Source organism: Cydia splendana, chromosome 21, assembly GCF_910591565.1.
Source record: "Cydia splendana chromosome 21, ilCydSple1.2, whole genome shotgun sequence".
Lineage (NCBI taxonomy): Eukaryota > Metazoa > Arthropoda > Insecta > Lepidoptera > Tortricidae > Cydia > Cydia splendana.
In genome coordinates, this window is record NC_085980.1 from 1,750,230 (window position 1) to 1,764,075 (window position 13,846).

A 13,846-nucleotide genomic window follows, 5' to 3' on the forward strand; every position below is an offset into this window, starting at 1 on the left:
TTTCAATAACTCAAAGTTATCTGGAATAGATCGCTCTCTAGCGATTAAACCGCTTTTACTTTTCATCTTTTTTGATATATTGTAGGTATTCTACATTGTATCGATATAGGTATATCTAAAGTCGATAAATGAGAAATCCCTAATGATAATTCAAACTGCCACGAGAATTCCGGCCTCTGAATTGCTAAATTTGTTAATATTTAAACTTACCGTTAGGGGGCTATTCATAAATTACGGCATTTCAAATTAGGGGGGGGGGGGGGGGTCTGGACATCGGATGATGGTAGCATGACGTAGGAGGAAACGGGGTCATGTTTGGATGATTTTAGGGGAGGGGGGGTCAAAAATCGTCAAAAAAACGATGACGTAATTTATGGACAGCCCCTAGGTTGGTAAAAAATGGTTGCCAAGTGACATGATGTCACATGATGGGATATCACTTTCGGCAATCATTTATAAAACGCCCATAATGTGTTTTGGATAGCCTAGTAAATACTCAGAAGGCTTTAAAGTAGAATTTCTACAGCCACGTTCTCATGTACTATCAAAAATTATGCCACGCCGATTTCACGCCGATCACGCCGCCGCCGCCGGTCAAAAAATCATCGGACGCCGCCGCCGATGATTTTGCCATCGGCGCACATGTCTAAGCTAGACAGTTGAAATTTTCACAGATGATAAATCATAAATCATAAATCATAAATTATTTATTTGCGTGAATAGGGTCAGATTACAGTTGTTATATATACATAAAGTTCCTCCTAATTCAACCGTCCACAAACAGCATGCAAATATTTGTTGTATTTCTTAAGCTAAGTATTTATTACATTATATACATGCAAAAATGATGACAGCCCATCATGTCATGATGTATTTCTGTTGCCGCTATAACAACAAATACTAAAAACAGAATAAAATAAAGATTTAAATGGGGCTCCCATACAACAAACGTGATTTTTGACCAAAGTTAAGCAACGTCGGGCGTGGTCAGTACTTGGATGGGTGACCGTTTTTTTTTGCATTTTTTTCCTTTTTTTTTCATTATGGTACGGAACCCTTCGTGCGCGAGTCCGACTCGCACTTGCCCGGTTTTTTATTAGCCTATGCACTGCTGGGCAAAAGCCTCCCCTCTCCCTTTCCAACCCTCCCTGTGCTGAGCAAGATCCCGCCAATCCCGCTGGAATGCATCCAAGTCGTTCCACCATCTCTTTCTCGGTCTGCCTCTGCCTCGACTACCCTGGGGATGCCAGCTAGTGGCTATTTTAGGCCATCTGTCATCATGCATCCAGCAGACATGTCCAGCACAGTCCCACTTTAGCAATTAATTATTAAAGTAGAGTAAATTAATTATTAAAAAATTAAAAAATGTTTGTTGTTGCATTGATACTAATCTTAATCTCAATGCGATTCGAGACGTCAATGCGGTTAAGATAGTCCAGTACTTTTCGGTAGAACTGAACTGAAGCGTGTAAAACAATGAATTAAGTATATGATGAAAAAATATTGATAAATTCATTGATTATAAATACGTATTTACCGTAATGTCCGTAATAGGGTACGTTTTTGTACGTAGTGGGCCTGTATCTTAGTACCTCTAGTGAAATATTAATTCGATAGCGTGACGTTGCGTACGCTTTTGCGTTAAGTGTCATATTGTATGGTATTTTGAGTCTCCAAAACGTCCCCCTTCGCGCGCTGTTCAAAATCCAAGCATACAAAAATAGCTGTAACGAAACGCGAACGCTCGTCACGCTCTCTCTCTCTCTCTTAGCTATCTATCCCAAATGGTGGTGGGGTCAGCTTTCCTGCTTAATTTATTTATTTTTTTATGTCATCTGTTAATACATTATTGACTATTGTCTTGTCTTTCCCCAGGCTCAGGCGTCCCAGGCAAGCGCGTGGGATACATGCCCCAGGAGATCGCCCTGTACGGCGAGTTCACCATCCGGGAGACGATGATGTACTTCGGCTGGATCTTCGGAATGGAGACCAGAGAGATAGTGGAGCGGCTGCGCTTCCTTCTCGAGTTCCTCGACCTGCCGAGTGAGAACCGCATGGTGAAGAATCTCAGGTAAGATTCTTCTTTTGATCCGACTAGGAAGATCTGCCAGTAACAGTGCAAGTCCACCCCCTACCGGTTATTTTTTTACCTATAAGGCACCTGCGACTAAGAAGGCCCGGTTCTTATGCTTACCTAAGTACTGTCATAATTTCATACTTTTATAAGTATGAAGGTTTAAATTTATCATCTCAGCAGCTCGAACAAGGTACTTTGCTGCTTAAAAACAGTGATCAAAATGCGATTTTGCTCACTGAGTGAGACAAAATGACAAGTGACTTTACATTTAAATGTCATTTCTACATAGATAATGGGCCGAATAAGTTCGAAATACTTGGATTCTATTCGCTCTGTCCTTTTATGTATTACTGCAAATAATACAAGTAGGATGTAGGCACTTTTGTTATTTCTCATAAACCGAAGACGTGTGTATTTCTGTTAGCATTCCTAGGTCCTCAAACACAAACACTGACATAACATAACAAAACAAACAAACTGCAAAACTCGCGTTACTCATAACGACGCGCATTAGGCTTAATAGTTAGGTACCTATAAAGAATGATTGCTTGGCACTTTGCCCGTTAAGGCGAAGTAGGTTTAGACTTAGGTAAAATAGCGTTAGGAAATGTCAACGTACTCGGGATATATTATTTGATATTCACCAGAAGCTTTTCGGTGAAGGAAAACATCGTTACCAGAATTCCTATAAGGCCTAGTTTTCCCCGCGGGGTTAAGAGGTTAGAAGGCAAGGTTTTCGTAAAAACTAGTGAAGTGACTATGCAAATTCTCCGGATTAGTTGCCAAGCGGACCCCACAGGCTCCCATGACATGAGCAGTCGCAAAAAGCCGGGACAACGCCATGACCTCAAAATAATTCCTATAATTTTAAGAACTCGCTCGAATTTTAAAGGACTCGCTACACGATTTGATTGAACTGCCTTATTAGACAGAAATCGGAATGATTTGACTTTTTTGCACTTAATTAAACTAGGTACATAATTTAGTATTACCGCCTCCGGTGCCAAGGTCTGGAATCGAACCAGCGTTCTCTGCATTCAACCACTCTGCAACCCGAAAACCGTAGTTGAGTTTAACTTTTTCAAACGTTTTCAAGGTGAAAGTCTAACGGATGTCGCCTTAAATAATTTACATTCACACGAGTCCATATTTGTTGTGTGTAGCCGTGTGCATTGTGCAGGCGTTGCACTTGACGAGATGTTTTTCTTTATGCTAGCAAACATGAAAACATCCTTCAGTGCAATGTACAGTCAGCAAAACTATTAGCTAAGCTAATTTAATTAATTTGCTGATTGTACGTGCGTTTGCTTTGCGTTTATAATGGTTACCACTTAACTGAAACGGTTATTGAGAATCTATTCTCGTTATCTTCAACGAAACGTCTAACCCATTTATTAATAAAACATTACAAGCCTCAATTAGTTAATTTATGTTTTAATCACTTTCTTACAAATGTGTATATTATTTGATATTCACCAGACGCTTTTCGGTGAAGGGAAACATCGTTAGGTAACCAGAAATTTTACGTTTTATTAAATAAGTATAATGTAATTATATTACCACGGACTTCTCAAAACGCGTAGATTCTTCTCCAAAACAAAATGGCGTCATATCACCTAAATAGGAAGAGTTGTTAATTTATTATAATAAATTTTATACTATTTCTGAAACAGTTGCGAGTTCCGCTTGGGAAATACCTTGTTAATTAGTATGAGGATGGTAAATGGTAATGAAGGTTTATAAATAGCGTTTAGTTATAAGTTTATAAAATACATATGTATGTTAGTTTGTAAGGTATTTGTTATATGGACCTTGTTGCCTGATTTAAATTTTGAAATAAATAAAATAAAATAAATATAATCCTAATGATAGTTTTAAACGCCAATAACATATTTTCGTTGTTCTATTTTTCTCGGGAACCATGCAAAATAAGCTTTTATTTAACTTGCCCTGTTACTACAATTGTATATTAATAAGGGTCAAATCCTGGCGGCGTAGCACGGTTGCGTTTTTATCCCTTGTCGCCATGCCTGTCACGTTCTAACAAGTATGTAAGTGCGAAAGGGACGCGCATAGTGATAGTCGATAAAAATGGAACCGTGCTGAGCCCGCTGGAAGCAAAATTTTACCCACTTCCCGATTTCCGATTGAGCTGAAATTTTGCATACATATGTAAATCGGATGACAATGCAATATTATGATGTCATGGAGTTGATTTGATGATGGAGACAGGAGGTGCCCACGGGAACTGTGATAAAACAACGCAATCTAATCGCGTTTGGGGTTGTTTAGAATTGTCTCAATAAGTATTAGTTACCTGTTGAAAGAAAAACCGGCCAAGTGCGAGTCAGACTCGCGCACGAAGGGTTCCTAACCATTACGCAAAAAACGGAAAAATAATCACGTTTGTTGTTTGGGAGCTCCCTTAAATATTTATTTTATTCTGTTTTTATTAGTAGGTATGTATTTGTGGTTATAGCGGCAACATAAATATATCATCCGTGAAAATGTCAAACTGCCTAGCTATCACGGTTCATGAGATACAGCCTGGTGACAGACAGACAGACGGACAGCGGAGTCTTAGTAATAGGGTCCCGTTTTTACCCTTAGAGTACGGAACCCTAAAAAGTATAGCAAGCGATAAAAGCTTGTACCAAAACTGAAATTCTGAAACAAAAAATCTTTGACAATTATCTTTGACACGTTGCTAACTCCACCCAGCGATAATAGTAAGAAAACCTCCATTCGAAAGATCAATGTTGTCACATAAGGGTCATACTGTCGAAGGTCTCATACGTTTCCTCATACGTGAAGAACCTTGACGTAGGATAAACAAGCTTAGTAAATATGTATAATATGGTAATACCAGGTTATATGTCACTGTTGGCGAAATGTCTCCTTCGCCGTGACACTGACATCGACATCACTAATATATCGTTTTCTATAGGCCCCGTGCATGCACTAATAGGGGGCAGCATAGGAGCCGTCAGATTTTTGGCGCGAGGCGTAAATGTGACGTTTATGCTAGATGTAGCCCACAATAGTGTCGCATTTCTTAGCCGATTCTCGTAAAATTTTGATTGTAAGCAGGTTTCATAGTTTTTTCACATCTTATAAAACAAACCCGCCGCGTCTGTCTGTCTGTATGTTCGCGATAAACTCAAAAACTACAACAGATTTTCATGCGGTTTTCCCCTATCAATTTCTTAAGGAAGGTTTAGGTGTATACTTTGTTAAGGTTGACCTACTCGTGCGATGCCGGGGCGAGTCGCTAGTAATGTATATAGTAGTGTGACTACTTAAAATACATAAATCGAGACTTAGTACCTACAGATTTTAAGAAAACTACTAAATAGATCATTCACTAAACCTATCGGCAGGTCACAGACCAACCTAGGCACAGATTTTTATATTTATTGTAATGTAACCTAAAGTGGGAAGATATCTAATCGAATATTATAGAGAGGCAGTCATTAATTTTTAGGGTTCCGTCCGTATCCAAAGGGTAAAAAGGGGACCCTATTACTAAGACTCCACTGTCCGTCTGTCTGTCTGTCTGTCACCAGGCTATCTCACGAACCGTGATAGCTAGACAGTTGAAATTTTCACAGATGATATATTTCTGTTGCCGCTATAACAACAAATACTAAAAATATGGTTGTCTGTAAAGTCGGTTTACGGACGATAATTTTGCGTGATAACGTCATAAGAAAACATTACCATTACATTACGTAACGTTACCATGGAGATCTGTCCACAACGTTACCATGGAGATCTGTCCATAACGTGACACTTTTTCGTGCAGCTACCGGTGTTCATCGATTTATAAGACGTTATCACGTCAAAAAGTACGGAACCCTCGGCTGGCGAGTCCGACTCGCACTTGTCCGGTTTTTTTAACAACACTGTCCACTTTCATCGTACATGGAATCCGAGCACAATAGCTCAATAGCTCAATCGCATGAGATGACGCAAAGCGACGGGAGCGAAAGTGCTGACGTAACGGTAAGATGAAGGCAGTTTAATTGATATATAATTGTATATGTTTAATAATACTATTATACGGAAGTTCATTGATCTCTTCAAACGGAGGCTACAGAATAAATACATATTCCATTATTTCGTTGGCGCAACTGATTATACATACATAAAGTTACCATTGGAGTACCAAAATGAGAAATCAGCCTTAAAACTTTTTTAACTATGTTTTACTACAGCTAATATTGTAAAAAAAAAGTCCAGGATTCCTTCCATTTATCTATATGTACCTACAAACTTGCATTCATTATAAAATGTTATACTTACCTTAAACGAGTAATACCTTTAAACGAGCAATTCTTTTATATAGGTACCTATATATTTATATTTTATATATTTCGATGAAATTTACTATATGGGGGTTTTCGGGGCGATAAATCGATCTAGCTATTAGGTCTTATCACTGAGAAAACGCGCATTAATGAGTTTTTATATATTTTACTTAATATTAAGCACAATCAGAATTATGAATACTTAATTTAACAATCAAGGAGTAATTTCCCTTAAAATAAAATCAATAAAGGATGTCCACCATTAAAAGATACCCACAGTCAAGTGCTAGTGAAGACTCAAGTGCTTATGTGACTGACGTAAAAATGTACGGAATGCGAAATGTCAAGGCGAAACCATGAAACGTGCTGTGTGTAAGTACCACACCATCCTACCATCGTCAGCATTGCTAAATGACCTTACGAAAACCTTATTGAAATGGTATAAGATCCACCGATGTGCAGTTAATTAAAGGTATATTTGAGTACAGTCGACGTCATTAGATATGTTTACATTTTTCGCCTTATTACAAAGCAGTAAGGTGCAAATGTGTTAACATATCTTTGACGTCGGCCATCCAAATATCACAGTCTATGTATAAACGCAACGTAACGATATGATGAAATGTTTATACCGTATTTTACCGGATGGCAAAAACATGACTGGGAAAAAATAAGAATAACTGTATAAGTAGGTACCAAATATTTACCTATTGGTGAGGAAGGGAGGGTAAGGTACTGTTGTTTCGAATGAATGAAATATAAATACTCGATGGTTACGCGAATATACATATAAGTAATATAATGTTCGATCGATAATAGAAAATCAAATCGAAAATATGGTCTTGGAGATCTGGGGTGCGATTGTCATTCGAAGCAGTATCGGTTTTTCATTGAAATGTCCCGCGAAATTCATAATTCGATTATACAATTACCATCACCAATTACATAAGTATCGACTCGCTCGACTCGATTAATTTCCACGCTTTATAAACGACTCACGGACTCAGATCCGAATACAATGGTATTTCGATTCGATCTATTGTCTTTGGAATGCGTAACGATGGTCATCCGACTTGATCGGATATTTTAGAGTTGAAAATTTAAAATTGAGAGAGATTAAACACAAATTATTGTACTAATTAATACATATATTAAAGATACAGAGTAGGCATATTACGATACGCTTAATAACGTCAAATAAAGCTACGCTGGCTACACACTCTACACACTCGAGTAGATTTAAATCCCTCCTCAATTGGAGGAGGGTATCCCAATATTGGAGCGGCAAAACTCGGCGGGACACATCTATTCAAAACATTACATCTTCTTTTTAACATGCATTTAGTAAAAAAAACTGGAGAATTTACGAAATAACATTCTATACCAACTTTTTGTCATAAATACTCATGAATCCATTTTGTTTCCAGTGGCGGCCAACAGCGCCGCGTCTCCTTCGCCGTCGCCCTCATGCACGACCCAGAGCTGCTGATCCTCGACGAACCAACAGTGGGAGTGGACCCGCTGTTGCGTCAGTCCATCTGGACGCATCTCGTCCGCATCACCAGCTCGGGAGACAAGACTGTCATCATCACCACGCATTATATCGAGGAGGCGCGGCAGGCGCATTGTGTAAGTCCAACTTGTACAACTCTAAGTTACTGGGATTAAATTCCCTATAGTATCAGCACTTCTGACTCTCATTCATGAACCAGAAGTCCCAATACTTTAATCAACAGTGAGAGTGTGAAGTCTAAGTTTCTGTGTGATTAGTCCTAGGCGTGGGCACTAGAATACCTGGCCGAGAGTCTTGATGCCGAAAAGAATTTGTTGTTTCATATTTTTCAATTGTTTCCGTAGATCGGTCTGATGCGTAGCGGCCGCCTGTTAGCCGAGGAATCACCGCAGGCGCTCCTCACGATGTACAACTGTATATCGCTGGAGGATGTCTTCCTCAAGCTGTCGAGAAAGCAAGGTAAATACAAATATTTGGAGTAATGCAGCTTTTTTCACGCAAATTGATAACAATAAGTGTTATTGAAAGACGACAACTATTTAGAAAACGGCGGTAGAATTACAACGGGTATAAAAAGTATAAAGATGAGAATCATAAAGTGTTACTAAAAGTGTCATGTTGTTAATCTGACTACACCCTAAATACAAACAAATGTTTTGCAACTTTTGCAGGTAGGTATTTTGTCAGACCATCTCTTACACACCGTGTATTCCTAGTCATAGACTGTCCGTATCCGATGCTATTTCATAGATACACATATATTTACTCGTACCAGCTCGTACTTGTACGTAGGTATTATCTTGTGAGAAAATTAAACAATAAAGAATTTAAGTTTTATTACAGTCTTCCGTGAATCTGCAAACCAACCTTTTTGGGTGTGTCTGACGTATTCGTATTTACGCAATCTCGCTAATAACGTCATGGTTTAGCATTGTCTTCGTGCTAATTGTTTTTATATGTTGTCAAACCCGTCCTGGGCAATGTCAATAATATACTTGCGAGAATACAACGTTTAGAAATAACCTGTTGAGTTAACAACAGGTTATTTCTAGTTGTTGTATTACCAAGAAAACAAAATTTACTATTGTCTTTAAAAAAAACCGGGCAAGTGCGAGTCGGACTCGCGCACGAAGGGTTCCGTACCATAATGCAAAAAAAAAAACGAAAAAAAAAAGCAAAAAAAAAACGGTCACCCATCCAAGTACTGACCACTCCCGACGTTGCTTAACTTTGGTCAAAAATCACGTTTGTTGTATGGGAGCCCCATTTAAATCTTTATTTTATTCTGTTTTTAGTATTTGTTGTTATAGCGGCAACAGAAATACATCATCTGTGAAAATTTCAACTGTCTAGCTATCACGATTCGTGAGATACAGCCTGGTGACAGACGGACGGACGGACGGACGGACGGACAGCGAAGTCTTAGTAATAGGGTCCCGTTTTACCCTTTGGGTACGGAACCCTAAAAATAAGGAGCCTGTGTTTTGGGTGCGGCTTATACTCTTTTTTGCTGTACGAGTAACATAGCTTCAAAAATAAGTTTTTTATTTTAAAATTATATATATATATATATTTTTTTTTTATATGTTCAATAAATTTTATCGAACTTTTTCGTATAGTTATGTCAGTCCTTGAAGTTTGTATAATACATTTTTTTTTTCTTGTTTGGCTTGACCCGGTATATGCCACCCTCGAATACCTACTCTTCTACTAAAGAGATGTTAAAAATCATCTATTTACATACAAGATATATACAGTGGTACTACTAAAAGAAATTAATAACTATTAGCTTAAATCTAAAATAGGCCCTTGAGGCATTGTACCAAGGATGCTGGTGGCATTTCACAGTCACCAGTTACGTCAACCAGACGCTTCGCGATTTCCGCGAACAACTTGTGCGCGCCGTACCCCATGTACCTAGAGTTTCAACTCTAAAAGGTACAAAATGGTACTCTCTACCGAGGCTCTTATATTTATATACTTATACAGTACGCATTCAAAATTATCTGCCACAGTCTTTGTTTCTATATTTCGAGTATCTGTTTTTGTTAAGCAATGCCACTTTTGACGATGATGATTATCAGTAAAGATTGTTACTGTTAGTTTAAGTACTTTAAGTTTACTTGTATTCGCATGTCAAGAATATGAAAAATCATCTGAATGTACATTAATCATCGAATAATAACGGTAATCTTGCCAAACGAACAATATTTATACTATACAAGACTCGTCCCGCTACTTCATCCGCGTAAGGGGCCCACTGATTAACAGTCCGCCGGACGGTATCGGCCTGTCAGTTGTTCGGAACTGTCAAAATTTTGTTCTAACTGACAGGCCGATACCGTCGGCGGACTGTTAATCAGTGGGCCCCTTTAGGCGTCAAACTGCCCCCCACCCCTTTAGTACTCTCGTAAATTGCAAACCCTTTTGCACCCTCTTAAGTGTCCCAAAAAGTATCCCATGTTCTTTTCAAAGTTATAAATAGAGTCCTGCTACTCTAACAGTTTACAGACTTTGAGCAGAGAGCAGAGGTGCAGAGTTAGCTTGGTCTAACTCTATCTGTGCCAAATGTTCATCTAAATTCGTTCAGTTTTCGCATTGAGAAGTAGAGCGAGCCAGGTTCCAACTTCGTCGGTTATCGCATCCCGGGCAATAACTCGTAGTTAAGGGCGATGTGTAATGGATCCTTATGGACATCAGGTGCAGCTCCGTTGGTGGGTTGAGTGAGAGCCATTTAACCAAAAATACAAATTTTTACATATATAATATTAGTAGTATTCTTGGTGCTATTGGAAAGCCTAGGAGGAAATATTTGTTTAGGAAATTAACACGTTTCTTAACATTCCGAAGTGTAAACGAATAATTTGCAAACGTGACGTTTTGCAACCATGGCGATCTTTATCTGAGTATATTAATATTTGTTACGTGTAATTTTGCATTAGTTATTCTACTCTCTGTGTGTGTTAGGCGATATATTTAGTGTGGGCAAATCTTTTTAAAATGTTAGTTTAAATTATCTTTCATTTGTCAAATTGTATAGATCGAAAACACAAATTAAAATACCAAAAAAAATACCTACTCCCACGCAAAAAAAACCGAGAGGACTGTAAACATTTTTTTATGTTTCTTCTGCCGTCATGGGTTAGCTAACTGTAGTCGATTTGCGTCATATGCAAATACATACCAATTTTTAAGCACTTTGGACCACTTGCATCAAACCGTTTGCCGTCTTCGTTAATTTAAAAGCCTGTATGAAAAGTATGTCAATTTTGTACGGTATGATTGTGCCTAGTGCCAGCCTTTGACCACTGTCAGTTTTAAATATTCCCATCTATTCCCAGTCAACTACATATACGTTGGATCTTTTTAAATCGAGAGGGAATAGACATCTTTTAGGTAGCTAAGTAAGCATGTTCCATCCTAGACTGCATCGGCACTTACCACCAGGTGAGATTGTGGTCAAATGTTTCTTAGGTACCTTTTTCCAATAAAAAAAATTCTGATTTTCAGCGATGACATGTACCATTGTACCATGAAGTGGTGGTTATTTGACCGAAAATGCCCTTTATATTAATTTGAGTCTGAACTGGCAAGTGACATAAGTATTGGTAGGAATAAATATACTCTAGGGGCCCAGCGACCTATAAAAAGGTCTCCCATTGCATTCTATTTTAAATATTTATTTTGAAAAATGCATTTTCCTTGGCAAGTTTTGGTGTCTGGACTGGGGAGGATTTTGTGAAATGTAGAATTGCAATGTAGCCAAGAGTCATACGACTTGGACGCGTGTCGATAACAGGCCAAGGCCGTAAACTGAAGAAATATATAAAAATAATAAAACAAAGCAAATAGCGTGTGAACAATGCAAGGGCAGCGAGACGGAAGAAAACTCACTCGTTAAGGAACAGTTGAAGTTAACGAGCTGAAATTGCTTATTTGTGGAGATAAGTACTTAGGTACTTATTTTCGATAAATGTCAAACTGCCCGATTCGAACTTTATGATACGTCAAATGTTACGGCTAGATACGATATGGATTAGATATGTCAGTGTCAAATGTGACGTTTCTTCAAACAAAAACGGAGTGGAATCGTTCAGTTTTCTGCGGCAAATAAGCAATGATTACGGCATACTTACATGGTTGGGCCATTTTTATTTTGTTGTAAATTTTATTTCGATAGAATTCGGTATGATTTGGTGGATTTGTAGAATTATTTATGCTGTACAATATTAAGCACCTACAAAATTTTCATCTGGTTTACGAAAACACATTTTATTTTATATTCTATTCCGCTCAGAATTAGGACGTCTTCCGACTTACCAAATTTTATTAAAATCTGACGAAAAAAACTAAAATTTAATAAAAATTGGCCCGGTTATTAATTTATTCGAACTCTATAATATTTTATACAATCGTGATTATAATGGAGAGCTTTTCAATATCCTACCTAATAAGGCCACTCAGCAAGTATTATGTTTCTCAAGCAACTATGTATCTGCAACGGTTTAAGTAGGTTGTGCGCTGCCAGTATTGCTTTGTCTTTTTGTCAGTAAAATTGGAATGAAACGAGAGAATGACAATATTATTCATGTCAATCTTACAGTCAGTATTGTAAGGTTATATGTAAAAAGTGTTTTCGTCTTTACTTGTCCTATCATGTAAACAAACACTTCTCGAAGACATTATCACACTTTCTCTGGAATTAGGTACTTAAAGAAACTCACAAAGTATTGAAATCAACCAAATAAATAACCAATGAAAAATAAAATTTCTAATAAGATTTTCATCAATAATCGGAGTAACGAACGGATCACGTCAAAAACATCTGACATTACGATGTCTAGATTTTCTATGGATTTGACGTTCAGTATTCAGTCATTTATTGCATTCATAGGTACATAATAAAGTGGTACATAATAATTCTGATCAGCTATATGAACCCTGTAAGGGCTGTAAGGGCACTGCAACTTACAGGGTTCATAGCTGACAAATTACTTTCGGCTCGATTCGGAAAATGAATTAGATTTCTACTAGACTTCAACAAGTTACGATACGGATAATTTCAAGATATTTGTAAGATAGATATGTCAAATTTGACGTTTCCGCAATTCTGGAGGTCCTCTTGAACGATTTCGACAAGTTATGACTTAGATATCCAAGTCACATCTAGTCGATATCTAATGTAGATCTAGTTGATCTCTAAATCGTCTCAAGATCTTGTGATTATCTCGAAATCCGAATAGGCCTGTTTGTTTGTTTACAATTTACATGATAAGACAAGTAAGGATGAATACACTTTAGGTACAATACAACATGAACTAATAGATGTTGAGACGTTGACAGCAATTGACACTCCACCTCAGACATGATCCGTGCAAAAACTAGAACTAATTTACTATAATTATGACATTTATATGATTAGTGACACGTGTAGACCGACTCTGGATATTAACGGTCATTCGAAGAGAATATGAAAGGCATTATAACCAGAAATATCTTCATTATTTATTTATCCGCGCGTAGTTTTAATTTTGTATTTTATCGAGACCACGGTAACAATGCTGTCCTCGAAACGTCGGAGGTATTTTTAAATAAAATTATACGCGATTAAATAATAATGTGTAAAAATCGTGAATATTCAGGTCAGTGTTTCAGATATGTTACTGTTGACGGCTGACAGATCATATTTATAACCACTGACAGATTATGAAACTTAACAAGAAATTTTAAGTAAGAAAATTACTAATATTTGAATATGCCTTTAGAATAGGTTACTTAAATTAACGGATGTTTATATTTAAAAAACTAACTGGCATATTTATAAAACTAACTGGCAACACTGAATCACTAAAAATGCACATCCGTAATAACATACTAGAGTGTGTTGAGAAAATACTGTTATAAAATGTTTTGGGAATCTCCGTGTTTACAAAATAACATCGCGAC

General features: G+C 37.5%; 2 protein-coding genes across 3 annotated transcripts in view; one reads left to right on the forward strand and one right to left on the reverse strand.

The window, feature by feature from the left end:
* Nucleotides 1-13,846, reverse strand: part of LOC134801168 (small ribosomal subunit protein bS18m) — a 168,673-nt gene that overhangs the window by 123,075 nt on the left and 31,752 nt on the right. The gene's annotated exons all lie outside the window — the stretch shown is intronic.
* Nucleotides 1-13,846, forward strand: part of LOC134801106 (ABC transporter G family member 23) — a 147,276-nt gene that overhangs the window by 119,760 nt on the left and 13,670 nt on the right. For both annotated transcript variants that reach the window (XM_063773632.1, XM_063773634.1), the window contains 3 exons: nt 1,876-2,071; nt 7,815-8,016; nt 8,245-8,359. In XM_063773632.1, coding sequence (XP_063629702.1) covers nt 1,876-2,071; nt 7,815-8,016; nt 8,245-8,359 — 513 coding nt within the window. The remainder of the gene's footprint in view (nt 1-1,875; nt 2,072-7,814; nt 8,017-8,244; nt 8,360-13,846) is intronic.